A 26675-nucleotide genomic window follows, 5' to 3' on the forward strand; every position below is an offset into this window, starting at 1 on the left:
AATGGCACATCTTTGCCTCGTTTCAAAAAAAAAATTCGACACCATGGATCGGTGTTGCTAATATATACAGTAATTTATTACTTTCATCTTATATTAAAATGAGGAATTACAGGCAATAATTTGTGTACACTTATATTATTGAAGCACCATACATTCAATACCGAACTTCCTCGATGTCCTTTCGACAAAATATAACAAGGAGAGCAGATAAACGCAGGATGCAAGTCGGCGCGGCAATTTCGGCGGCGTCCTCTCCATCCATCTCCCTCACCCTCCCGCGCCGCCTCAACACGGCGCCATCCTCATCACGAACCCACCAAACAAACAAAAGGCGGACCCAACTCCCCCTCCTCCACCTTCCCCGGAGCACAAATCTCCCCTCCCAATCCCCACCCCCGTCGGTAGCCAATCGCGTCGACGATGCTGGGCGCCGCGAGGAGATCCGGATGCGTACGTGCGCTCCTCTGAGAATATGTTTTTCTTCCGTCCTTGCCTGTCGGCCTTGTCTCTGATCCGTGCGCGTGTTTCGATCGGTTCAGGTGCTGGGGCAACTGATGCAGTCCCTCCGCCCGGCGGCAACGGCGGCGAGGAGCTACTCCGCGACCCCGAAGGAGGTGAGCGCTTTGCCGGAACCCTAGCTTAGCTCGTGTTGTGAGGCGTCGCACGGTCGTCGGTGTGATTGATTAATCTGTTACTATTTGTTTGTTTGTTTGTTTGTTTGTTTTTTCTGGGGTGGTGAATGGTACAGCTAGGTGGGGTTAGTTTTTCGAGACGGTTGATCCTGTGGGCTGTGGCAGGGGTGGTTGCATATTGGTCAGTCATGGGCTTTAAACGGTAAAGGGAGTCGATTGTATGGAACCTTATTCGATTTGTGCAGCTCAGTTCTGGAAATGGCTGATCGTTCAGGAGAATCAGTCGTTTTTGTTGTCCACGTCTCCAGGTGGGAGGACATACCTTTTGTGCGATGACAGTGGGTTCAGTGAATTGAACGGTACTGTTTTCAGAAATGCATAGCAGTATTGTCTTAAGCAGGTTGCTGGACAGCTGGTGTAGAGGTATTTTAGGTTGTTCTGATTTCACCAGATTGAAAGAACCCAACATGTATCTTATTATTTTGTTTTAATATGCTTGCTTGTTGAATTTTTGTAGTGTTGTGTTCGCCTCTAGAAGTAATTTTATGTTCTTCTTACATTGTGATTTTGTGTGGGAAATTTATGCAGTTCCTCTTCTTTTGCTCTTTAGATGACTGTGCGTGAAGCATTGAATTCCGCTCTTGACGAGGAGATGTCTGCCGACCCTTCTGTTTTCTTAATGGGAGAAGAGGTACCATGATACCACCTGGAAGACAAGTTATATATTTTGTGTCCTTTTTTTGTGCTCTCTAATACTTGTCATTTACGTGGCAGGTTGGAGAGTACCAAGGTGCGTACAAGGTGAGTGAATTCTTCTCAAGACTCATGATTTCTTCATTACTTCGTGGCAACTGAATTTGTGTGAATACTATTAGCATTTATATCCTTTATGTTATTTGCAGATAACAAAGGGTTTGCTGGACAAGTATGGTCCCGACAGGGTTCTCGATACACCAATCACAGAGGTTATAAACTTGAACCCTTAAAAGTAATCATTGGTGTCTGTTCATAAGCCGTCAGATTTGTGTGATCAGTTTTGGAGTTTTCAGTACTAATATGCTATTGTTCTGTTCAGGCTGGTTTTACTGGCATTGGCGTTGGTGCTGCCTACCAAGGTCTTAGACCTGTAGTAGAGTTCATGACATTTAACTTCTCGATGCAGGTCAGTCATTTTATTTTCGAAATTCCTGAAAATGCCAGTTTGTCAAATAACCTTATTATATGGCTGCATTGTATTTTTCGCTGTTAGTTTTCTAAGCAGCTTAAATTATGGTAGGTCATGCTGATTTTTCCCTTGTGATGAGTGGTGGTGTAGTCTGCTCTTGATTTGTTCTATATCATGCTGTGTTTAAGGGGATGGGAATATTCTTTTCAATTGTTGTTTTATTCTTCTACAGAAATATGATTACTAGAAACTGACATTGGAAAGTACTCATTGGAACAGTATCATCCTTCTGAAAATTTGATGATCAAGATTACATTTACTTCCTGTTGGTAGTTTAAGCAGAATGCAGAACTTGATGGCCACAGTATAGTTTATGCTTAACTGCAAGTACAAGAGTAATAAAAATCTGTTACTCATAGTTTGTTTCGCATGTTGCCTATTGGACATTTGAGAACTTTGTTTTAAGACATAGTTCTTCCTTGTCTGCATGTTCACATATTAGTCGGAATGGTTGGATATTGAAATGATACCCATTAGTTACTACCACTACGTCCCATAATGTAAGACTTTTTTGACACTAGTGTAGTGTCAAAAAACGTCTTACATTATGAGATGGAGGGAGTACTATTTTTGATTAAAACTTTGATCCCCATAACAACAACAACAACAACAACAACAACAACAACAACAAAGCCTTTAGTCCCAAACAAGTTGGGGTAGGCTAGAGGTGAAACCCATAAGATCTCGCAACCAACTCATGGCTCTGGCACATGGATAGCAAGCTTCCACGCACCCCTGTCCATAGCTAGCCCTTAGTCGATACTCCAATCCTTCAGGTCTCTCTTAACGGACAAAACTTTGATCCCCATAATTACATATTAATCGCATACGGCTGCTAGTATGCCTTTCTTGTTGCACTCAGTTTGTATTCCGTTTGTACATAACTCTGTCCATAAATTTACTTTCATTTATTCTGTATATAAATCTTGCCGAATATGTCTACATACAACAACTGTGTATTGCATTAGTCAAAGTTTTTGCCTAATAGCACTGTTTTGCACATCCAGGCAATTGATCACATCATCAATTCAGCTGCCAAATCAAACTACATGTCAGCTGGTCAGATATCCGTTCCTATTGTTTTTCGAGGACCAAATGGGGCAGCTGCTGGAGTTGGTGCTCAACACTCGCAGGTTTGACTAAAGCTTATCTCTACCTATTTTCTTTGAGAAATCCATGAAAACTGCCTTCTCATATAGACAAAGAGAGATGAACAGTATGTACAGAGGAGCACACGTTTTGAAGGGAGCATGGCAAAACCCTATAGCACTAAACTTACCTCTACCTATCCATGTGTTGTTCGTCATTCTTACTCCATTTCTTCGGTTGGTAGTAGAATGAAAGCCAAAACTGTCAGAATATGACTTATTCATCTCACTATCAATAAATGCATTGAATTGCAAGAGGTGTAAACTTTAGTGTGCTTCTGGCTCTTCATGATCGTAAGATGCATAGCATCTTTGGATCGTTTTTTATTTAACATTTTTTTATCTATTTATCCAAGTAGTGGAACCCTAGTGACCATGAGGTCATGGGTTCAAGTCCTGGAAACAGCCTCTTACAGAAATGTAGGGAAAGGCTGCGTACTATAGACCCAAAGTGGTCGGACCCTTCCCTGGACCCTGCGCAAGCGGGAGCTACATGCACCAGGTTGCCCTTTTTTTTTTAGTGGAACCCTAGTAGTCTAATTTACTTCGGTACTAATTGACTTCGTATGCAGTGCTATGCAGCATGGTATGCCCATGTTCCAGGATTGAAGGTCCTAACTCCCTATTCTGCAGAAGATGCTCGAGGCTTGCTAAAAGCAGCAATCAGGGATCCAGACCCTGTTGTTTTCCTGGAAAATGAACTACTGTATGTAATATCTTGTCCTACTTAGTTATATTCTCTACATTCAAGTTGTCATTTCAGCGAATCATGTATTCTTCTCTACAGCTATGGTGAATCGTTTCCTATTAAGGCTGAAGTACTTGATTCTAGCTTCAGTGTCCCAATTGGCAAAGCTAAGGTATGTTCTTTAGTGGTCGGGAAGAGTTTAGTTCTGTCAGATTTTTTGTATGGATTGCCAGTAAGAGCTTTTTTTTTTTGGTTTCACCTTGTTTTTTGATCTGCAGATAGAACGGGAAGGAAAAGATGTTACAATTACTGCATTCTCTAAGATGGTTGGGTATGCTCTTCAGTTGTGTTACTACAGTACTTTTAAGTAAACGGAAGAAGTCGCTAATAGCTGTGTTTACTTGTGTTGTCCATTAGGCCTTCTTGTTTTAAATTCGTTAGTGAAATTTGACCAAATAACGTAATAGTACTATTAGCAGCTAATGGTTTGTTCATTAACTAGATACTTCTTTTATGCAAAGAATGGTTGGTTGTGTAATATAGTGTCACCTTGACTGTGAAAGACTTGTTCACCCTGAACCCCTGCAAAATTGTCCCCAGTGGTCCCTTTCATATTACCTTTGGGTTCGGATCATGCAGAAACTTTTGTGATAGACTGAGGTATAAGACTTCCGTGCGATATTAGTGGTGTGTGCCCGCCTGCCCGGGGTACTATTTCAGCCCAGGCTTCAACAGGAAAATGACACAGGGCCAACATTACTTCCACCTTAAGAAATAACAATTGGCGCTTTGCTGCAGTCTCAGTCCAGCCAATAACAGCAAGCACACAAAATTAAGGTCATTTGGTTTCACTTTTGTCAGTTCTTGGAATAATCAAGTTGCTCTAGAGGGGTGACTTCTGACCAAGTTAATTCTTTTAACGAGTTTTGAGAAAGCTGGGGATTCCAGAGTTTGAATAATATCTAAGTGACTACTGAATGCAGTTGTGACATTCAGGACCTACACGTCTTGTATGTCTACATGAAGTGAATGATAAGAATTAAATTCAAGATGATCTTGCCTATAGTGTCAAAACAATTCAGGATTCAATCTTCATGATCTTCAGTTCTGAGAATCCTACGATATGTCATGATTCGAAATTAACACATTCATGCCACATAATCGCATAAAAGAAAGAAGACCAGCCTTCACATGAAGTAGCATTCATTAAATCAGCAAAATCTGTCTTGACATGAATCAGTGCATTAATTAAATGAATTGTATAGTCATAAATGCTGTAGCTCAGTGCCAACAATAGTGCTGCTAAGACCATGCAGCTCAACCCTGAGTTCTTCAGCACTAACCTCCTGCTGATTCTGCTTCACCATATTCCACGTTAGAGCATAGACTGCTATGAACTCAGGGCATCCATGATCTTGATGATAAGGTGCTATGCCTCAGGGCCTGGTGTGATGGCGCTGAAAAAGAAGGTCCTGCATGTTAGACTATACGTAGTATAGTACACGTACAGCCCATGTATATGGTCAAGGCTGTACGCATAATTGGCGTGTTAGTGGTGCACGGCCTGTTGAGCCAAAGAGCTAATCAAACGTGTGTTGAATTGTATGGGCTACCCCCTTCTAATAATTGTCTCAATGTCCAAATTTAGAGAAGTTCAAAATTGGGCCAGCCATAGTGAGATGACATTTTGAGAAATTGATTCTGTTTGAGATGATTTACTTACGTGAGTGCATTTGTTTAATTACTAGCATAGTAGCATCAATGATTTTTTTCCCCACTGTACATAAAATACTTGACCTATTCTTCTGGTTACATTCTCATGCTCAGTCATTTTCAGGCTGCAGAGATACTGTCCAAGGAGGGAATCAGTGCTGAGGTAGTTACTTTTCGCAAAACATATTATGTAGTACAGTTATGTGACCAACGTTCTTTTTTAACTACATCCATCAGTATTTTCTTATTATCCACTATAATATCTGTTAACAGGTGATCAACCTTCGGTCAATTAGACCATTGGATAGAGCTGCTATCAATGCATCCGTTAGGAAAACCAACAGATTGGTTACCGTTGAAGAAGGCTTTCCACAACATGGTGTTGGTGCTGAAATATGGTTTCTCTCTCTCTCTCTCTCTCTCTCTCTCTCTCTCTCTCTCCTATGCTTGGGTGTTGGGTTCTCAGATGTATCTTCATTGCAGCATGTCCGTAGTGGAGGACAGCTTTGAGTATCTTGATGCACCAGTTGAGAGGATTGCCGGAGCTGATGTACCGATGCCCTATGCGGCAAACCTTGAAAGATTGGCAGTTCCACAGGTCTGCACTTGCTGCTTCTTTTACATTGATCCCAAACCATTGGGTCCCATTTTTTTTTAGATATTATTGAGAAAGTTCGCCTAATCGATAATGGCAAAGCATTTTTCATGAGTAGTACTGGAAATAGCACAGTTTTACCATGATTTTTAGTTTCTTGCCTTCATCCATCTACCATGGAATCTTTATCTATAGCCAGTATAATTGGTTGGCTACCGCGCAACCTTTATCTGTAGCCAGTATTATTGATTGGCTACCATGCAATATTTTCTGAAAGTAGGGGATATTGATGCTTTTATTTTCATATTTGGACTGCCTTGTGTTGGTTTCATACTTTTTCATTGTCAGCGTGCTCCATTGTTATTAGGAATTTAGTGAATCATATGTACTGTTAAGCCGGTACTTGCCTAGTGGGGCATCAGTGAGGAAATAGTTTTTGTTTTGGGGGGGCAGTGTGTCTGACAGGAAACCAGGAACCTAGTTTGCTAATACTCCCTCCGTCACAAAATAAGTGTCTCAACTCTAGCATAACTCTGTACTAAAGTTAGTACAAAGTTGAGACACTTATTTTAGGACGGAGGGAGTAGCTCGTAAAATATGAAGACTTGCGCCCTGTTGAGCTGGGAATTTTCCTAGTGGGTAATGAATGAGACTGCAGTAATGAAACACAACAATTTCTTTTGTAGACAGAGTATCTGTCACCAGCGTAGTTACTGATAGCTTGGAATATTTGAAGGTTGGGCATTAGACAGTTAATATGTTTCAGCGATAGGATCCTCCACCCATATTTTTAATCTCTGTAGGCATACATCATCACTCTTTAGACTGCTAGGATTTAGCTTACGAGATTATGTTGGACATGGGGAGCCGATTCTTCAAATGTTTCTTGGGAGATGAGTAGGCAGAGCCGCATAGGAAAGGTGGCTTACATATGCATGATTTTGAATTGTTCAGGGAAAATTTACTCTGCCGGTTCAGCCAATCATCTTGGAAGTAGATGGTGATATTAGACGTAGGTTGAAGTATCAGTATTCACCTAGTCATATTAGGAGAAAGCAGGATCATGCAGGGATAATTTATTTCTTATCCTCGCCTCACTAACGTTTTGGGCATGCTTGCAGGTTGAGGACATCGTCCGTGCAGCAAAGCGAGCTTGCTACAGATCATCATCCATGGCGGCAAACGCCTAAAGCACAAATGCAAGTTTTGTTTCTCGGCCTTCTTCTTTGTTCCTTGTCCAGAAAAGATGTACCGAATCGCATAATTGTATCCCCCAACTCGTGTGAGCTAATTTTGTAGATCTGCATGCATTGTTGATTCCTATCTGTCGGCGGCAGTCGGATGACTGCATTTAGTTCATGGTTCATCCCTATACATTTGAATCATGCAACCTCTGGAGGTTTACATCACTGAGGGATGTATAAATAACATGTACTCCCTCCGTTCCAAAATAAGTGTCTCAAGGTTAATACAACTTTGTACTAGAGCTAGTACAAAGTTAAGACCCTTATTTTGGGACGGAGGGAGTATGTAACTGAATTACAGACGGTCAGGTACCAGTACACGATTTTGCTGACTTGGGCTGATCTGTTCGTGTGATCAGTATCGCAGAGAGAACTGAAACTTTGAAATGTTTCCCGGAGTGGAGCGATGCTGGTGAACTCACACCGTCACACGCGTACAGTACTTGTGCCTGACAGTGTTACGTGTGGCAGACGCCTAGAAAGGGCTGAGAAGCTGATTCTACAGGGCGATGGCGAGGCAGTCTCCAAGGTTCTGCCAGCTATAGTATATACGCGGAAAGCAACAGGTGGAATCGGACCCAAAGAAAAGCTCGACCACATGTGGAGCAACTTGCCTCATCATGGACCATGATTCTTATGCTGGAAACTAGCGGATTGTGGCACACGTATGAGATAGCGATCGACCGTTGCTTTGTCTAATCTGTAGATAATATCATTCCTGCTAGCCCATCATTGGTGTGTGGTGCTGTGGATCAGGCCCGCTCTCTCTCGTCCCTAATCCACATCGCCTTTTGCTGCTGTTGCCGCTAGTGGACGGTCCTGTGCCACGATTAAGTCTCAAATGACATCTTCTGTCGTGGTCAACATTACTCTGATCCATTTAGCCTTCTATTGTACAGTACTGTAAAAGATTCTTACATCATCCTACGAATAGTCCATCGCTCAGGTATCACAAAGCTACTCCGAGGGAAGGAAAAAAGATGGAAGCGGGAGAAAGATGATGCATCATGGACAGGGAGTGTCATTGGGAAGAAATGGACCAGGTTCTCAGTCTGACCGGTCTTAGATTTGATACCAAAGTGGAACGGATCTTAGCCGCCCAAGCAGTAGTCGGTCCAGTCCACAGTTTTGAATCCAGTCTCCATTTTCTTCCGTGAAATGACAAACAGGCCCCTGAAAAGATTCATATCTTTTTTGTGGGGTTTTTTGATCCTCCTCGAAATCATCCATCTTAACGAAGTTGACGAAGCTTCGGTATAGGCTCCTACCGTCTCCTTAGGAAGCTGATGTTATGATTTCTCGCGCGTGTGTGCAGGCACTTCAGATTGACTCAAGGGTTTAACAAGGGCGACTATGGTTTACATGGTGCTGGTCCTTAGAGGCAACTTCATGAAAACTTTTCAACTGTCATCGATAAGTCTAGGATGGGTCCAGTATGGGAGCTGCGACAAATGACACGTCGGTGGCTCATTTTGACTGCAGTAGTTGTCGTTCAGCTATCTAGGCACCTCGATGTAATTTTTGTTATGTTGGATGTGCTTTGTACTTTTCATTAATTAGCTTTTATAATAGATGTAGGTATTTTGTGAAAGAAATAAATGTCCTATGGGCAGCAACAGAATTTGTTACACAAGTCGGTACATTAACCACCACCGCTCAACGGCCACATCAGACTCTCAGAAAACCGAATCTGCGAGACGTGAGGGGCCTGGATGTTAAAAACAGAAACCACAAAACGAGGCGCGAGAACATTTTATTTATTTTATCCACTCGGAATCGGAAAGAATAAAAAGGCAACCGAACGAGAACAAAAGCGAAACCAAAACAGCCGAGCTGATTGGAAACATCCAGATGCCGCTGCCGCTGCTAGTACTAACCCAACCCAACCCAGCGTTTCCCCTCTAGAAAATATCATCATTTCTGGCGCCTAATCAAGGACCCCTGGTTAGTTGCTTGCGGAATTATATACCCACCATTGGAGCAGCAAGCGATAGAGGGGAGCGAAGAAGAGCAGCCAGAGGAGAACGCAAGAGAGGAGAAGGTCCGGCGGAGGTGGACGTCGAGAGCCCGGCGGAAATCGGCCGGCGCGATTGAGGTGCGGATTCTCCTCGGGCGGGCTGGTTCCCGGTGGTCGGATCGAGGCGGCCCTCAATCTCGGAGGACCTCGATTCGATTCGGCGGCACGGGCCGTGCCGCTGTTGATTAATCCATTTGGCTCCATGGATGGATAGGCAGGTAAACCTTTATCCCCGGCTTTGTATTGCTGCGATTCCCGTTGCTCTGGTGGGCTCTGCCCGTTTATCGGTGGGGAATTTGGTTCTTCGTTTCGATCGGTGACGGTTCCGCAATCCGTCCCCAAATTTGGGCCTCTCATTTCCTCGAATTTGGCTGCTGCCGTGCTCCCGATTTCGGTAGTTTTGAGGTTTAGTCCATGCATGTCCGTTTGTTCAGGGATTAACTGACCATGCCTTCATTTGTGCCTGGTCTGGGCAGTATGGGAGTGGAGTAGATAGCATTGGGTTGGATGTGCAATCATTGGTTGGGAACTTGCTATTTCTATGCATCAGGCGGAAGATATAGAAACTGACAAGTTTGTTTCTCCTGAGCTAAATATAGTAACCGTAGCACGTAGTATTGATTGAGCTTCTCTTCATCATGTAGTGGGATTAATCCAACTCCTTCTATTCATGGGTTTAGTCATGTGATGGGTGTAAGAATAGTTAGTAGCAATTGAGCTTCTCTTGGTCATGTAGTGGGATTAATTTTACTTGTATTCATGGGTGTAGCCGAGTGATAGGATCAATTGAGCCTTTGTCTGCTCATCAGTTTGCTGAATCAATGTTCTTCAATTCGTTTCTGCAGGGCTGTGACGTGATCTCCTTGCATGGTTCATCCTTGGCTAGGTCCCTGGTTGCTTGCTCAGGCTCCAAGTTTTGTGTCATCTCCAGTTGTGGTAGCCAGTGGGGCATGATTAGTAGTGGCAAGATGGTAACCTTGCTTCCAATGGGTCTGAATCGGAAATGCCAGTGTGGTTCTGCCCTTCCGGTGGTGATTGGTTTCAATTGGTGATTTGTCTAGTCCATCGATTTGGACACTGAAATGGCAAGATACTGAGAGGGCCGTTGAAAGGAACTGGATAGGTGTACTGCAGGAGCGATTACAGATTGGGGGTCTTCCTTCTCGCTGAGTATCAGAGATTGGTTGCGATGGGTTTACCCCAAGTTTCTTCAGTCAGGGAGGATGTTTCTACAGGATCGAGGACACCTGTGTCAAGCCCCTCTCGTACCAATGGTGTTGGTGCCTGCGATTTGGATGGGCTTCCTCGAGAAAGCTCAAATGGCAAGGCTTCATATCGATCGATTGGCAATTTCAGTAGACAGACTGCATCAGATTCCCCGGATGAATCAAACAGATATTTTAGAGACAGCCATGCGTTCGATGGACTCACCGACTTCCAAGGATTAAGAATTGATGATTTTAGAGATGCAAATTCTAGATCTTCTCATAAATTGCAGCCTGCTGTCCGTAGGCCCACAACGAGGGTTGTGGGCTTTGAATCAAACTGTATTGGAGGTCCTGATACAGCAGAACTGGATACAATCTGTCCATCTGTGGCCAGTCATAATTTTGGTTCACCATGTGATCAGGATGAACTTCAGGCAAGGAAAGGACTGCTGTCTCCATTGAAAAATGTGCTCTCTAGAAAGTTCCATGGTAATTTACTGAATATTGCTTCTGGGGATGCTAGATTTCAGCATTCCGAGCCAAGTAAGAAACTCTACAGTTCTGGCTTACAAGATAATAAAATGGTAAACACTGGAAGCCTCAGTTCTTTTGAGTCACAGGCATGTCCGACCCCTAGATGGTCCAATTGGACTTCAGAATTTGATGTCAATAGGATTAATTCTATTCATTTCACTGATGGCCCTTTACTTGGGAACAAGGAGTCGTTATCCTATTATGATCATCTAGCTGCCAGTGCAAAATTAGCACACTCTCCGCTCTCACTGTCTCCTCTCAGCCCTAGATGTATTCATAAAGTCAAGACTACAGAATCTCCAAGGCATGTAATGAAAGATATTGAAAATGATTTCGTAGATTTGAAGGAACAGGGAGGATTTGATGGAATTGGGATGCTAGATGTGTTAGAGGAAACTAACAGATTACATGATGAATATGATACTATGACCCCTAAAGGAAGTTCATGTAGAAGATATCAAAACTGGGGTTCTGAATCTTCACCTACGTTTCCGCGAGTTGGTTATGGACGGAGTTTGAGTCTCCCTGCAAGGAGGTCACTAGTTGTCTCCTTTGAGGAATCCCTTTTGTCTGGTCGACTTTCTTATGGAAAAGATAATCAGGTCTAATATTTCTTTCTGTTCATGATCTAGTATATACTACAATTCGAGGATATTGACTGTTGAATTTCATTCCTTAATTCTCTGTGGATGCAGACAATTGATGGTTTCTTAGCTGTCCTGAATATTGTTGGCGGTAGCTTCTCTCCCCCAACTCAGAAACTTCCATTTGCAGTAGCAAGCATCGACGAGGATAGCTCCTTGTTGTATTATTCTTCTATTGATCTTGCTGGTAGATTGTCCACAAGTGCAACCAACAGCAATAGCCCAAAACTCCAAAGAAGCCTTAGTAACAATAATTCAAGATCAGCAAAGAGTCGCTTACGCATCCCTGCTAAGGGGCGCATACAACTGGTACTAAATTGCTTGACCCTTACCTCATGATGATATTTGTTCTTGTGCATTTTGTTTTGCAAATACTTTGTCTATATTAACCACTCCATCTTCTCTATCTAGTTATGCTTTACACTCTGTTCCAAAATAAGCGTTGTGTTTCCTTTATATCGCATTTGACAAGTCATGTTGAATTGTTTGCCTTTTCTTCAACAGAAAACACAACTCTGTATACTTTCTAGACCTGTTTCAATGTGCCAAACCAAATATCACTTGTGATGGCTAGGTTTCCTTTTCTCACAGCACTTGGTGTATTTCTATGCATATTTAAGCTACTATTTGAAATTGTATTGAGTTGTTCTGTGTGTTCCCATCTTGAGTTAAACAATTGCCTCATCAGGTTGTGAGCAACCCTGAGAAGACCCCACTCCATACATTCTTCTGCAACTACGACTTAACTGACATGCCGTCTGGAACCAAGGTACACAATATTATGACAAGTTGACTGCTTATCCTTCATATATTGAAGAAAACCAAAGATTATTCTGATATTGCGCCAAAACACAAATGTGCTTTATATCTAGTCCTTCCTTGCTTGCAAGTTGCAATTTCCAAGCTATAACTTTTGCCCTTAGCTTTAGCCTTACACCTAATCATGCGCATAGTGTGTCCTCATATACTCACTATATCTATAACTAACCGGGTTGCCTAAGGAAGCGAGGAAGATTGAAAGAGAGAGGAATACGGCAGCCGTGCTAGATTACATGGAGACTTTTTCTGTTTAGCAAGTGTTCCACCTGGTTTTGACCATGTTATCTGTATGGACAACGTCCTGAGTAATCTCTCTCTCTTCCTGTTCCCCTACAAAAAACTAAGCGGGTTGCCTAAGTTTGAGATCAGGACACAGAACAGGTAATTCATCATTTAGTGCATGCCTTAACTTAAAAAGTACCATGGCATGCATGGAGAAATATTTTCCTTTTTTCCATAGGATTAGTGTCTATATAATCACATTAACCACCTTTTGTTTTCTCTATCCCTTCTCATCTTATTTCCCTTGTGTATAATGAGACAGACGTTCATGCGGCAAAAGGTCACTCTGTCTCCCACTGTTTCTCCCTCTAATATAGTGAAAGAAGAAAGCAAGACCAGTGACACAAATGTTGGCCCGAAAGCTCAGTGTGTCTCATGTGGAAGTGAACTTGCACAAGGAGGAACTCTATGCTTGGAATGTAATGGAGCTGATAGCCTGATAACAAGAGTTGAATCCAAATTATATATGTTGAGTCTCTGATTGTTTCTTTGTCTTCGCAGACTGCGGGCAGGGGCGGATGTGCAACTCAACTGATGAATCAGAAAAGAGACACGCAAACACAAAATGTTACTCATCGGGCACTGACATGAAGGAATCAGATAAACCCAATTCTATTGGGAATAAGCAAAATAATACTGATTCTGATGATTGTTGCTGTCAGATGGACAACGTGCACTCAGGTGCGAAGAAATCATGCTGTGCGTCTTCCAGGATCAACGACAGTTCAGGTGGAGGCGTGCTCCGCTATGCTTTGCACCTGCGGTTTCTCTGCCCCGCCTCCAAGAAATCCTCAAAATCTATGCTGCGTTGCAAATCCGATCCATCATCTGTACCACACAGCGGCAATACGGTGGCTGAGGATAGGAGATTCTATCTCTACAACGATCTTAGAGTTGTATTTCCTCAGAGGCACTCGGATGCAGATGAGGGCGAGGTAACCATCCTAATATCTTGAAAGTTCTCTAGTGATAGCTTTCTTCCAGGTTTTCTTTTTTCGAGCGTCAGCTTGCAATTTAGAAGACCTATGCTAAAGTTTGTCGTTCAGCTTATGCATAAATAATTGCTCTCTTGTTGGTTGATCGGCTAAATTCGAGGATTTAATCTGGTGATTCCATTTCTGTTGCAGCTGAAGGTGGAACATGATTTCCCTGCTGATCCCAAGTACTTCGACATAAGCAACTGAAAAATTGCTTTCGCTGTCATGTATAGCCTGTGCTGCGGCACTGATAAAACGAAAACTCTGTACATATTTATTCCACTAATTTGCCACCAGTCCCCAAAATGTACAGGTTTATCTTCCAATAAAATGCCTCATTTTAGTTGTCACTTTCTGTATTTCTGCTTCTGCCTTTTGAAACTTTTTAGGGTCATCGTCCATATGTCTGAAGTACTCCCTCCGTCCTGAATTACCTGTCTTATACTCCTTTCGTCCCAAAATAAGTGTCTTAACTTTCTACTAACTCTAGTATAAAATTGTACAAAAGTTAAGATAGTTATTTTGGGACGGAGGGAGTAGTATTTGTTTAGATACTAATATCCATATCTGGACAATCAAAGACAAGTAATTTGGGACAAAGGTAATACAATATTGCGGATCATGAATATTGTGTATCGTGTTCCCCATGCTGGGAGTACTCTCGGTACTTCCACATCCAAGCGTACGTACTCTCAGTCGTGAAAAATTTCAAAATAATTATGAGATAGGAACTACATAGAACAATCATCTATAAACAAGTTGTGAATCCAAGACTTTACGCTTTTAGTTTGAATTTAAAACATATTTGAGATGGTACTTTTCACATCTACCATGAAAAGTTTCATACGTCTTCGTGCGTGTCGTACGTGGTCTGGAGCTTCGTAAGTCTCATGGGCCAGAATTAAGTTTCTGTTATGGGCCGCTACCAAAATAGTTGCTCCATGTGATAAAATTTTGTACTCCTTTTTTAATCAATAGTCCCACCCTGCTCTTTTAGATCATATCTTAGCAACTTAAATACGTTCTCAAATTGCATGAATCAAACAAGCCAAAGTAGGAAAAAAGACGAGACCTGCAGCATATGCATCATTAATCAAAAAACATCTCTGAGGAGGAAGGCTCACACATACATACATACATTACATACAACTAGCTGAGTGCCCGTGCGTTGCCACGGAATAATAAATAAAAGCTATATAGAGAGATTGATTATCTACATTTTCTTTTTTACAAATGTCCGTATCAAGGGTAATGTGTATGCGATGTCTGTCTATCTAAGAATTTTTTATTTTCCCCTTGTTTTACATTAATCTTATTGTGTGTTTCTCATAAAATGACCCGTTGTATCATATAAAAAGAAATGTTATAACCATGATACTCCCAATACACAAAATCCACTATTTCTCATAGTACCACGCATAAAAATACACCATTAATTGAACAAGGATTATAAAGTACGGAAATACTTCACGGACGATGTTCGGCTGGACGACACTCACCTGACGGCTAATCAAACCGTATGCTACGGTGTAGACTTGCCCATGGATGGTTGGATATAGCGTGTCGTCCGGGTTTCGGCCGGAACTGTCGTCCATCTAGCAATGCTCTATAAAGTATCATGTAATCATATTTGAAAGGGGATAAACAAAGTACCTCAGGCACATCTTTCCTTTGACTGAACTCGAGATTTTGTACAGTGTTGTGTTTGCATCAAATACTTCTTGCCAAAAAAAATGTTTGCATCAAATACATTGTAAAACTAAAACACTTCACCTATCCAAAGAAAAATAATATAAATCTGAAAAATGTTCTTCGTTGACAACAAGAGAAAGTTGTGTTGCATTCCTAGAATCATATAGCACACGTCGGATTTTAGCTATCCAACTGTATAGACTTTTTGTAAGCAATCCAACTTCGGTACCTAGGACTTCTGCTGACAAAGCATATATTAACATCATCTCCTAAGTGGATTCGTAAAGTTGCAAATGAGAGCCAATAACATCAGTCCTGCAGCTGTAATCTCTCACATTCTTAATTAATAGTTAAATATGTAACAGTTAGATGCAAAGTTCAGAAAAAACCTGTAATGATCTATGACTGCAGTTTCAGTTTAGTGAAACTAACTTAGAATAACTAAAGCACAGGGAGGGAAGGAGAGTCGCTGCATTGGTATTCCATTATTATATTCAATGTAAGTTCTTCCCTCAAGTATGCTCCTGTTGTAATATCAAGGGCTTTGTATTCCAATTTCTAAATACATATTAGATAATATAAAGTTTAAAGAAATATGACCTGCTTATTCTGTTTCTCAAAGTTGAAGCACAAATGAAGAGAGTACAATTCATGATTGCCATAAGCCAAAGAGTACAATTCAGGATTGTTGCAAAATTCCTTAGCACCTCAGTTCTGTTACTTTTCTTGACAATATACTCCTAAAATCTTGTGAAACAAAACCTTCATTATCCCCCCCCCCCCTATGCATACAATTCCATTTTATACAATTAAGGGATCAAAGTGTTGGCATGGGAGATGTCATTGATACCTCGGTAACATTGACAGTGCAAAGCTAGGCCCCGGCCCCCAACAATGATAAAAATGTCGCCTTTCAAGGGGCTAAGTCCTTCTGCAAGGCATTACAAATGTAATGTGAGAATAGGAAGGACACCCATTTTAGAAAAATTGATATGATTCTGATATGCAAAGTTCAGAGCAATTGGTATCTGCTTTCCATGTTCCGCCGGAGCTTGGTGTGTGGAAAATCAAATGTACACGCTATTAAGACTACAAAAAAACTCATGCAGTAACACATTACGAAGCTTAGAAAAATAGATTAAATATTGTGATTGCCAAATTAGTTGAAGGAAATAAAGGGGTTATAGAATTGTGATATACTTGTGTGAGGACTCCCATAGGAAATAATGTTCTAACTCGATGGACGTACGAACAGAGGCTTGCACATCGGAGGATACCACCAATACGACCAGCCTCACCGATTCCAACATCAAGCAACTTAATCAACCCATACTTTGTCTTTGGGAACATGGAAATGACGCATGGAATCACCTAGCAATCCGTGTGCGGCTGCTACGACAGTGGCCGGGGTTAGGGTTTTCTCCGGAAGGAAACTCAGGTGCAACTGCTACGCATTTTTCCGCTGATTGCAAGAACCGCAATGACCAGACGATGACTGAAGTGAGCAAACATGTTCAGGTTCTTTTGGCATAGTGAGTGGCTATTCCTAGCTACAAACAGTTTGAGGCCAAACAGACGGCAACATCACAAGTAGAGAACTGAAATAAATTACAATAGCAGAAGAACAACTTGATATAATCCAATAGATCAAGCAAAAATAATTAAAACAAACTTTCTGTCTGTTCTTCCACTGAACAGTTGGAGTGCTTTAGTAACAGTATCGAACTACCGATAGTTTAGATAGAGTTGTCAGTTTTGAACTTACGATAGTATAAGCGGCCTCTCTTGGGTTTCATCACGCAAGCAGAAACAAAGAGAAGAGGAAAACACGACAAGCAACAGCGAGAATGAAAGGCTTGAGGGTAGCATCACTCACCTAAGCCTGCTATGAGTGTGTAACCATGACTGTGCCCAGGCCGCCCGTAACCCCACCCGGCGTCCGGTTCCTCCATGGCTCCATCACATGGGTCGGCTACATGTACGTCCACCCCAAAATATAGGTGCACTACAGCCATTGAGTCTCCACCGCCAGTGCACTATAGTCATTGAGTCTTCACCGCCAGTGCACTACAGCCATTGAGTCTCCACTGCCACTCCAGTAGACTAACATAGAGACTAACAGAGGAGAGGGGCCGCTATGAATGGATTCTTCACAATACCAGAAGATGAGACACAAGGAATGATTTGTCAATCTCAGTCCAAAGCATATAACTGGAACATAACCAAAGATTTGAGATATCATGAGAGGAAGAATGCTTACAGAAGAAAACAAGAACTTCTTCATGGCACATGTGCTGAGCTTGGTAAAGTCTGACGACGCTGCATTCACGCCCAAGGACCTGCTGGCACACCCTCTACATGTTCAACCCTGTCGCCTCTCTGCTCCCTCCCACCAACGATAGCCACGTCCCCCGTCCTCCAAAGGTCACCGGTAGAAGCAGTGAGGGCGACCTAGAGGATGACGAGACATTACTAACTTTACCCATGTAGCCTTTCCCATGCGGCTTTATTCCTTCTCTACGGGGCGAGCTCGCCTGGCTACAGGGGTGGCCGAGGAGAAGGGGGTCGTCCGCGCCGAGGTCGGGCTTCTCCGGCACGTACTCCACCTGCAATAAACCATGGAGTTAGGCGCGGCTCGAGCGGATTACGGGGCGGCGGAACCGGAATCACCTGGGGGCGGGGGTTGGATTTGGGGCGGACGCTCTCCTCGGAGCCCTCTCCGGCTCATGCGGCCCTGTTCTTCCTGTCCCAGCGTCCCGGTGTCCCGCAGCTTGGGGCTCGCTGCGTCCGCCACGGCGGCGACGGCGATTGGGGTAGCAGCGTCAGCAGAAGCGAGCGAGGCGGCCCCTTCCTCCTTGGTGCCTATGCTACGCTCCTTCCTCTCTCTGGCGGCGACAATATTTGGCAGGGAGAGAGACAAGATCGGGAGCGAGGACTCGGGGAGAGGTGGGGGCGGGGCGTGGGTGGGATCGTGGGCTGGTTTTTCGTGTTTCTGGTGCGTGCGGGATCCAGGGTTGTTTCTTTTTTTATCGAGCGGCGAGGCGTCGCGGCTTTCCTCATATCTTCCGAAGAAAAAAAATCTGCGTGCGTGTGATGGAAGGGAGATCGAGCGAGGTCGAACCGTCACGACGTTCGATCCCCCTTTAATAATAGAGATTTAATAGTAGAGATACATACATATCTGAGGCCGCACCCTGAGCTCGCGAGCTGCGCCGTCGTCGCCCATGGCCGCGTGCCCGTGAGGCCACGCCCGAGCTCAGGAGCCGCGCTAGTCATCGCCCGGGTCCGTCGCGTCACCCATGACCGCGCGCCCGAGCTCGCGAGCCGCCATGGTCGTCGCCCGTGGCCGCTTCCCGAGCTCGCCTGCCTCCGCTGTGGCCACGCCCAATGCCCCTACCGTCATGGTCATGCGCCCGAGCTCGCCTGCCTCCGTCGTGGCCGCGCCCGCCACGCCTGTCGTCGTGGTCGCACGCCCGAGCTCGCTTGCCTCCGTTGCCACGCGCGCGTGACTGGGCCCGAGCTTGCCGGCCTCCGCCGCACGCTGCACAACAAGTGTTTGATTAAATGTATGAGAAACAGAGCCTGCCGTTTGCGACTAGCGTTGGATTGCAAGCTTCCGTATATATGTCTGAATAGAAAAACAGACATTTGCCGCACATATATACATGTTAGCGTTGGAGACGCCCTAAGAATTAGACAATGTTGGACTAACATATATACACAGATTAAGACACACACGGTGAAAATATATATGCTTGCACATCCGTTCATATAAATACTACCTCCGTCCGGGTTTATTGGTCCTCATTATATTTCGTGCCAAATTTTGTCCATAGATTAAACTAATAAAATGTTCACGCATGTCACTAAACATTATATTTTTGAAAACTATGTTTAAATACGAATGCAATGAGATAATTTTTCTTGACATGCATTAACATTTTATTAGTTAAATATTTAGTCAAAATTTGACACAAACTACAAAGAAAACCTATAAATCAGGACGGAGGTAGTACATGATAAAACAATCAGTGTCAAAAACACAGACAATCAAGAAAGTGAAGGTGCTTCTGAGGTCGTTATTTACCTGATAATCTAAATAATTAAGAGAAAAGCAAAATCATTAATTGTGTAGTTTTTGCTGATATACATTTTGACCTTGGCGTGCGTCTCTATGTTGCCGTTGGGTGGCACCTTTCGAACTCTGGCATGCCGCATTGATGAACGTTTATATGGACACATAAAATCTCTCTCCCGTTGGTTTTTTAAGAAATACAACCCATTATCCCTAAATTTAATGTTAACTATGCAGCGGCACAGTTCCTTGACCCGATCAATTGTGGATCATACGAACCGGTGTTTTCTCCATTGCAAAGCACACACGTTATGCTAGGGAGCATGGGTGTGGTGATGGTGCATGCACCAAGTGTAGTTGAGACAAGAACCCACCATCATTACAAGTCCGCATAATTACAAGTCGGCACGGAAAAGGAGCTCTCGATACGACGTGCTAGAGTATGATGACCAAGCTCATCGCCTTGGATTGATCATGTTCCGTATAAATATGTGCACAACAAGACCATCATCAACAATGGTGGCGAAGGGAAGAAGTGGTAATGCATATGGGTTAGTAGGGATGTGCAAGGACCTGTTTCTCCCGTTGCAACGTACGGGCATATTTGCTAGTAGATACTAATATCCATATCTGGACAATCAAAGACAAGTAATTTGGGACAAAGGTAATACAATATTCCGGATCGTGAATATTGTGTATCGTGTTCCCCATGCTGGGAGTACTCTCGGTACTTCCACATCCAAGCGTACGTACTCTCGGTCGTGAAAAATTTCAAAATAATTATGAGATAGGAACTACATAGAACAATCATCTATAAACAAGTTGTGAATCCAAGACTAAAGCACATATCTAGAAACAAAGACAAATCTGGAGATGAATGGTAGCTAATTCAAAGTGGGCTGGGAATTCAGCCCATTTACAATATCAGCTTGAATTTATCCTTTTGTTTCTCAAGCTACAAGCTGCGTATGAATTTGGATGTTTATTTGACATAATATATGTGTGCAATATTAGTATTAGACATGAATTTTCATAATAGTAAGAAAACCGGAAGGACAGGGTGCATCAGGAGTACTCCAAGCGTGGGCGTATTGCCGATCGGCTTGCCAGAGACGGGCTTCCTCACGCGCCCCTCTGCCTGTTCTGTCTTCTGTGTGACCAAGAGCCCGAGAGCATGCACCACCTGCTCTTTGGACGCTCCTTCCCGAGACAGCTCTGGCACGAGCTCCTTTCCTGGTGCCGATGCACCCCCAGGCCACCAAGGCGAGATGACTGGTGGCGAGACGACCGATTTTCAAGATTGGTGCCTATGCTCGTGCACGTACACGCCCGTGCCTGCCCGTAAAGGGCTCTCCTCCTTGCTAGTTATAGGCGCATGGCTTCTCCCGAAGCATCAGGACAACATCGTGTTCGAAAACGAGGCTCCCTCTCTTTCGGGTCTTCTCAATCCCATCATCAGTGAACCCTGGCTTTGAGGCTCCGCTGGAAACATCGGCTTGGGCAACATCCTCCCTGAGTAGTCCCCATGAGTCGTCATCCTCTTTCCCTCGTTGTATCCCCCCCTCCTCCCCGCCCTCTTTCGTTCCTGATTTGGAACCCCGCCGGAGGCACCTTGTACTCTATGTACTTTCTTTCTTCTACTATCAATTAAAGATACTTATTTGTGAAAACAAAAACAGTCACCACAAGGTTTATTAATGTACTCCTACTTCCTTTTGAGAACAAATGTACTCCTACTTGGCATTATTTGGTGATCTCCAAAATGATCTCAAACTTATATGCGTTGTTTTGAAAACATGACTTGCCTGAGTCCAGGTGTAAGGTACACAGTAGTAGGGCGAGGATATGGTGGCGATCTCACTCACAGATACCAAATCAGGTAGCAATTACACAGGTTCAGCAGTATCTAGGGTTCGAATGAGGAGGAAGAATAGAAGGGGATCGAGAGTTGGTAGCCGCCGTGTGCCATTCGCCGTGATCCACTGGATACCCTAGCCTGCCCTGGTCGCTGGCTTAAGTACCCCTTCACTCTTGGGCCGTGGGTTCCTCCATTCTAGGCCGATGTAGCATGGGTTGGCCTTGGGTACACGCCTGGGCCTTTTCGTCGGGCTAGAAGGTGGGTCCTGCCAGGAAGGGGCGCTAACACCCCCTTCTTCTTTGGAAGAGGCTTGTCCCCAAGCCTCTGCATGTGGAAACCGGGCTTGGAGGGCTTCTTTGTCTTCCCAGGTGGTGTCGATCGCCGGATCGGACTACCGGACTTGAACTTGCTCCTTCATAGCGCCGTTCTTCTTGAGCCATCTTGACTGCAGGACAGCAACCAGCACCGCGAGTTCCTCTTCTTGTGATGGCAGAGTCGTGGACAACGTTGTGCCCGGAAGGAGAGCCTGCCGGAGCTGGGAAACGTGGAAGACTGGGTGCACTGTAGCTTGTGGTGGTAACTTGAGCTCATATGCAACATCGTTGATCTTGGTGATGATCGGGAATGGCCCGTAGAACTTGTATGGCAGCTTGTGATTCGCCCTTGGAGCCACCGACGTCTGGATGTATGGCTGAAGCTTGAGGAAGACTTGATCGCCCACTGGGAACTGTCGGAATGAGCGCTTCTTGTCGGCTTGGTCCTCATCAGTTGGCGTGCTCGATGTAGTTGCTGTTGAATGACCCCTTGCATGACTGCTCGCTCCTCGAGCCAAGCTTGTAGAGATGGCACCGTGCAGGACCTTGTCGCTGTGATCCCCTAGTGCCTTGGTTCCCGTCCAAACATGGTCTTGAAAGGAGTCATGCCGATGGCCGAGTGGTGTGAGGTGTTGTACCAGAACTGCGCCAGTGGTATCCAGAAGCTCCAGCGTTTGGGACACGTCTGGACGAAACATCGCAAGTATGTCTCTATGCACTGATTCACCCTCTCAGTCTGGCCGCTGTCTGCGGGTGATTTGCCATGCTCAAGCATAGCTCCGTACCTGCTACTTGAACAGCTCTTGCCAAAAATGGCTGGTGAAAACTGGATCACGATCGAAAACAAATGGCACCAGGGAACCCGTGCAGTTTGTAGAGCTGCTGCATGTAAAGCAAAGCCACCTTGGCTGCGGTGTAAGGGTGCGCCAGAGGTAGAAAATGAGCAAACCTGGTGCGTTTGTCCACCACTACCATGAGGCAATTGAACTGTCCTGATTGTGGTAAGCCATCCACAAATTCCATTGTGATCAAGTCCCATGACTCGTGGGGTATAGGCAGTGGCATAAGCAGGCCTGGAGATGCGCTACGGTCAGGTTTTGCTTGCTGACAAACCTGGCAGCAACACACATACTGTAAGACATGAGCTTTCATCTTTGGCCAGGCGAATAGCCTTCTGATGCGGCGGTAGGTCACCGGGAAACCTGAGTGCCCCCCATGGCACTATCGTGGAAGGCTGAAATGATGCGCTGTTGCATCTCTGTCGATCCTCCGAGCCATATTCTATCCCGAAAACGCAGGAGCCCTTGCTTCAAAGTGATCCGACCCTTAGGATCCTCGTGGATGGCAAGCTGCTCGAGAAGGCGCTGTGCTTGAGGAATGCTGTCATAGCTGGTGATGACGTCCTCAAGCCAGGCAGGCTGACAGGAGCTGACTGTGTGTAGCTCACAGGTGTTGGCCCGCGACAGTGCATCAACTGCAGTGTTGTCGCTCCCCTTCTTGTAACGAATCAAGAACCGCAGCCCCAACAGTTTTGTAAAAGCCTTCTGCTGCCATGGGGTAGTGAGGCGCTGCTCGTTTAGATGAATCAGGCTGCGTTGATCCATTGAGATGATGAATTCATCATGCTAGAGATATGGTCGCCACTGGTCCACTGCAACAATTACTGCCAGGTACTCCTTTTCATAGGTTGAGAGGCCTTGGTACCGTGGGCTCAGCGCTTTGCTCATATATGCAATCGGATGACCACCTTGCTGGAGAACCGCTCCAATCCCTTTGTCGCTGGCGTCTGTCTCGACAATGAAGGTCTTGGAGAAGTCTGGTAGGGCAAGCACCGGTGCTTCGATCAACTGTTGCTTGAGGACTTGGAATGCCGTCTCTGTTGCCGTGGTCCATATGAAGGGCACACCTTTCTTGAGAAGGTTAAACAGTGGTCGAGCTATGATTCCGAAATTCTTGACGAATCGGCGATAGTAACATGCCATCCCCAGGAAACTACGGACCTCCTTGACGCTGGTTGGTGCTGACCATTGTGCCACAGCTTTGATCTTCGTTGGCTCAGTAGCGACACCCTGCTCGCTCATGACATGCCCCAGGTATGAGAGTTTCTGCTGCCTGAAAGCGCACTTGGAGAACTTGGCCTTCCACTGATCCCTGCACAACAGCGCTAGCACTCGCCTTAGATCCTGTGCGTGGTCCTTGATACCAAATGTAAGGTACACAGTAGTAGGGCGAGGATATGGTGGCGATCTCACTCACAAATACCAGATCAGGTAGCAATTACATAGGTTCAGCAGTATCTAGGGTTCGAATGAGGAGGAAGAAGAGAAGGGGATCGAGAGTTGGTAGCCGCCGGGTGCCGTTCACCGTGATCCACTGGATACCCTAGCCTGCCCTGGTCGCTGGCTTAAGTACCCCTTCGCTCTTGGGTCGTGGGTTCCTCCATTCTGGACCGATGTAGCGTGGGTTGGCCTTGGGTACACGCCCGGGCCTTTCCGTCGGGCTGGCAGGTGGGTCCTGCCAGGCATGGGCGCTAACACTAGGGAGCCGTAAAACAGAACAATTGTTTCAATAAAAAATTGCAGCGTTTGAGTAGTTTAGTTTCTTTTTCAGTTTGAGTAGTTTAGTTTAGTTTCCTGCACAATTGTTTTGACTTGGAAACTTTTTAAGAAGGGAGATGTTTGGGTCGGTGTCCGGTGCTGCTAGTAATACGACTCGGAGACAATGGATGCTTTGCCGGTATATAAATAAATAAAATTGTTATAGGAGGATATCATGAAGATAGCCTCTTAATTTGTGACTTGTGAGACCAATCCAAGGGCACATGGTATAATCTTCATCTCGTCGACAAGTCCAATCGAGAAGAAGGTTGATGGATAATCCGGCTCTAGCAGCAATGGCAACTCAAAATAATCTAATACTCCCTCTGTTTCAAGATAGATGACTCAACTTTGTACTAAGTCATTCTTAAAAAAAAATTTGTACTTAGTCATCTAAATAGATGACTCAACTTTGTACTAAGTCATTCTCAAAAAAAAGAACTTTGTACTAAGTCATCTTTTGGAACGGAGGGAGTAGATACGTAAGTGCCATCTCTCTCAACCCTTAAAAATTACTCCCTCCGTTCCATAATGTAAGACGTTTTTTGACATTACATTAGTGTCAGAAAACGTCATTATGGGACGGAGGGAGTATTTCATATTCTTATTCGTATATATAGATGCGCGGCCCGTGCTGCGGCGGATCGCTCAGTCGCGTTGGCGGCGGATGGCCCTGCCGGTCTCGCGGCGGCGGCGCGCGACACCACCTCCGCCCAACTGTCTGCCCCCTCCTGCGGTAGCGCCGTCCCCGCCCAACTGTCTGTCCCGTCCCGCGCCCCCAAACCCGTATGCCTGCCATCTTTCGTTTAGGTTTATCATCTAGACTAATCAGCAGAAAGGGCGTGGATAGAAATCTAGTTTATCGTTTGCCTAGCTAGGAAGGTGGATCTAATCTACTTTGTCTGATGGTTGCAACAACAAATTATCAACTTTTACACGAATCAGCAATTTTTTTTCATAATTTCTTCTGTTAAGCTTTGTCCATAGAATGCTGCTACGAATTGTTCACTCAGCTCCTATGCCAATCTGAATCGCTATTTTACTTCTATACTCACCGTAAGAATGCTGCTGCTCTTGCCTGCGCGGGTACTTTATAGAACAAAAGAAGAAACTTCTACTCATCGATTTACTTAGTTCAGGTGCCAGGATCATGTGGCTGAGCCTCCATCCGCACGTACGCAGCCGCAACCGTCTGTCTCGTACTTGAGCATCTTGCTCGGCACTACAACACTCAAGGACACTGCCACTTCCTCATCCTCCCCACAGGCTGTAGCTGAGACCCCGCCACCCAAGCCAACCATTTATGTCAAAGACCCTCCTGATTGGTACTTCAGTATTTACATCAGGATCGATCGTTCAGGATCTTTCCACACATATCCTCATCTCGGTGGACCATTCAAGAGCTTGCAGGATGTTGAAAAGGCTATTGAGCGCTATCTTGATGACAAGCGGCATAAAACGCTGTATGGTTTCTCAATTTCTTCCATGTCTTTCCCTTCTCAATTTCTTCCTGTTTGCACACTTGCATCTGCACTTGATTATTTTTAACTTAGATAAGACCATATAAGAGCTGTCAAGTTGATCACAGAAATGCTACCCTATATTTGCTCTTCTCTTCAAGTTCCTGTTGTGGAATACCTTAAATTACCTCAACAGTTTGAACTAGAGCATGATTCGCAAGTATAGCTCAAAATTAACAAAGTACATGTTCGAGCTGCCGCTTTTTTTTATTGTAGTATACTATCATCTGAATTGTATCTTGTACAATTAGTTAGCTTTTAGCTTGGGACACCCATCTAGCGGTTCTTCCTTTGTTACAAAACACTGATGATTAGGATCTGAAAATGAAGATGCGCATCTTTTTACAATAACAAGTCAATATTTTTTCCAGAACCTAACGATACACTTGTAGGTGGAACGAGCAAGCTGGGGATTCTGGGATGGACATCATTATAAAAAAGGCTCTTTACTGGCCTGATGGCAGAACAAGGAAATGTTCAGACAAGCAAGTATAGTGGATTATACCCGTGAGCAAATGAGTTTAATGCTTCAGGCTTTACTGGACAAGTATAATGAGGATCACAATCTTGTTGGGATCTCTCTCTCTCTCGCTTTCGCATCGTTATGTCATGTTTCCTTTGTTAGATGTGTATAGTTCATTGTGTACATCCTCATTGTATAAGGGGTCTTTTTGCACTTTACCGCATCTGTATATGTACTGGCCATTGGCCCTCAGTAAAGCTTAGTTTCTGTTTATCCAACATGGTATCAGATGTTAGGTTCCCCTCTCTCCCGCACGCAACAACTTCGTGCTAGCTCCTCTCCCGATCCGTCCACTGCCAGATTTGGCTCTCCTCGCTGCGGATCCGTCCGTCCCGGCTCTCCTCGCCGCGGATCCGAACGCACCGGTTCT

The 26675-nt window shown here is 44.5% G+C and overlaps 3 protein-coding genes across 3 annotated transcripts; all 3 read left to right on the forward strand.

The window, feature by feature from the left end:
- The first annotated feature begins 237 nt into the window (after positions 1–237).
- Positions 238–7455, forward strand: LOC119337482 (pyruvate dehydrogenase E1 component subunit beta-1, mitochondrial). The gene is made up of 14 exons (XM_037609632.1): positions 238–450; positions 540–614; positions 1243–1323; positions 1407–1433; positions 1535–1597; positions 1708–1794; positions 2865–2990; positions 3578–3711; positions 3793–3865; positions 3972–4037; positions 5531–5569; positions 5680–5804; positions 5890–6004; positions 7123–7455. Exons 1-14 carry the CDS (start codon positions 421–423, stop codon positions 7189–7191), a joined length of 1110 nt encoding a protein of 369 aa, XP_037465529.1. The 5' UTR covers positions 238–420; the 3' UTR covers positions 7192–7455.
- A 1590-nt stretch (positions 7456–9045) lies between these two features.
- LOC119340810 lies at positions 9046–14076 on the forward strand. Its single transcript, XM_037612716.1, has 7 exons — positions 9046–9480; positions 10108–11606; positions 11700–11957; positions 12337–12417; positions 13012–13168; positions 13251–13684; positions 13877–14076. The coding sequence occupies exons 2-7, from the start codon at positions 10452–10454 to the stop codon at positions 13931–13933; spliced, it is 2142 nt and encodes a 713-aa protein (XP_037468613.1). The 5' UTR covers positions 9046–9480; positions 10108–10451; the 3' UTR covers positions 13934–14076.
- A 10853-nt stretch (positions 14077–24929) lies between these two features.
- On the forward strand, positions 24930–26460 carry LOC119341562 (extensin-like). Its single transcript, XM_037613436.1, has 3 exons — positions 24930–25048; positions 25402–25725; positions 26175–26460. Exons 1-3 carry the CDS (start codon positions 24930–24932, stop codon positions 26275–26277), a joined length of 546 nt encoding a protein of 181 aa, XP_037469333.1. The 3' UTR covers positions 26278–26460.
- The last annotated feature ends 215 nt before the right edge of the window (positions 26461–26675 follow it).

This window comes from Triticum dicoccoides, chromosome 7B (assembly GCF_002162155.2).
Source record: "Triticum dicoccoides isolate Atlit2015 ecotype Zavitan chromosome 7B, WEW_v2.0, whole genome shotgun sequence".
In the NCBI taxonomy this organism is placed as follows: domain Eukaryota; kingdom Viridiplantae; phylum Streptophyta; class Magnoliopsida; order Poales; family Poaceae; genus Triticum; species Triticum dicoccoides.

Excerpts from the sequence above, each read along its gene's own strand:
- LOC119337482 (XM_037609632.1), top strand. The coding sequence starts at position 421 with ATGCTGGGCGCCGCGAGGAGATCCGGATGC. Across the intron at positions 5,805-5,889 it reads GGTGTTGGTGCTGAAATATG|CATGTCCGTAGTGGAGGACA; the intron begins GTTTCTCTCTCT and ends TCTTCATTGCAG. Across the intron at positions 6,005-7,122 it reads AAAGATTGGCAGTTCCACAG|GTTGAGGACATCGTCCGTGC; the intron begins GTCTGCACTTGC and ends GCATGCTTGCAG.
- LOC119340810 (XM_037612716.1), top strand. The coding sequence starts at position 10,452 with ATGGGTTTACCCCAAGTTTCTTCAGTCAGGGAGGATGTTTCTACAGGA. Across the intron at positions 13,169-13,250 it reads AGGAACTCTATGCTTGGAAT|ACTGCGGGCAGGGGCGGATG; the intron begins GTAATGGAGCTG and ends TTGTCTTCGCAG. Across the intron at positions 13,685-13,876 it reads CGGATGCAGATGAGGGCGAG|CTGAAGGTGGAACATGATTT; the intron begins GTAACCATCCTA and ends TTTCTGTTGCAG.
- LOC119341562 (XM_037613436.1), top strand. The coding sequence starts at position 24,930 with ATGGCCCTGCCGGTCTCGCGGCGGCGGCGCGCGACACCACCTCCGCCC. Across the intron at positions 25,049-25,401 it reads CGTCCCGCGCCCCCAAACCC|GTGCCAGGATCATGTGGCTG; the intron begins GTATGCCTGCCA and ends TACTTAGTTCAG. Across the intron at positions 25,726-26,174 it reads GACAAGCGGCATAAAACGCT|GTGGAACGAGCAAGCTGGGG; the intron begins GTATGGTTTCTC and ends ATACACTTGTAG.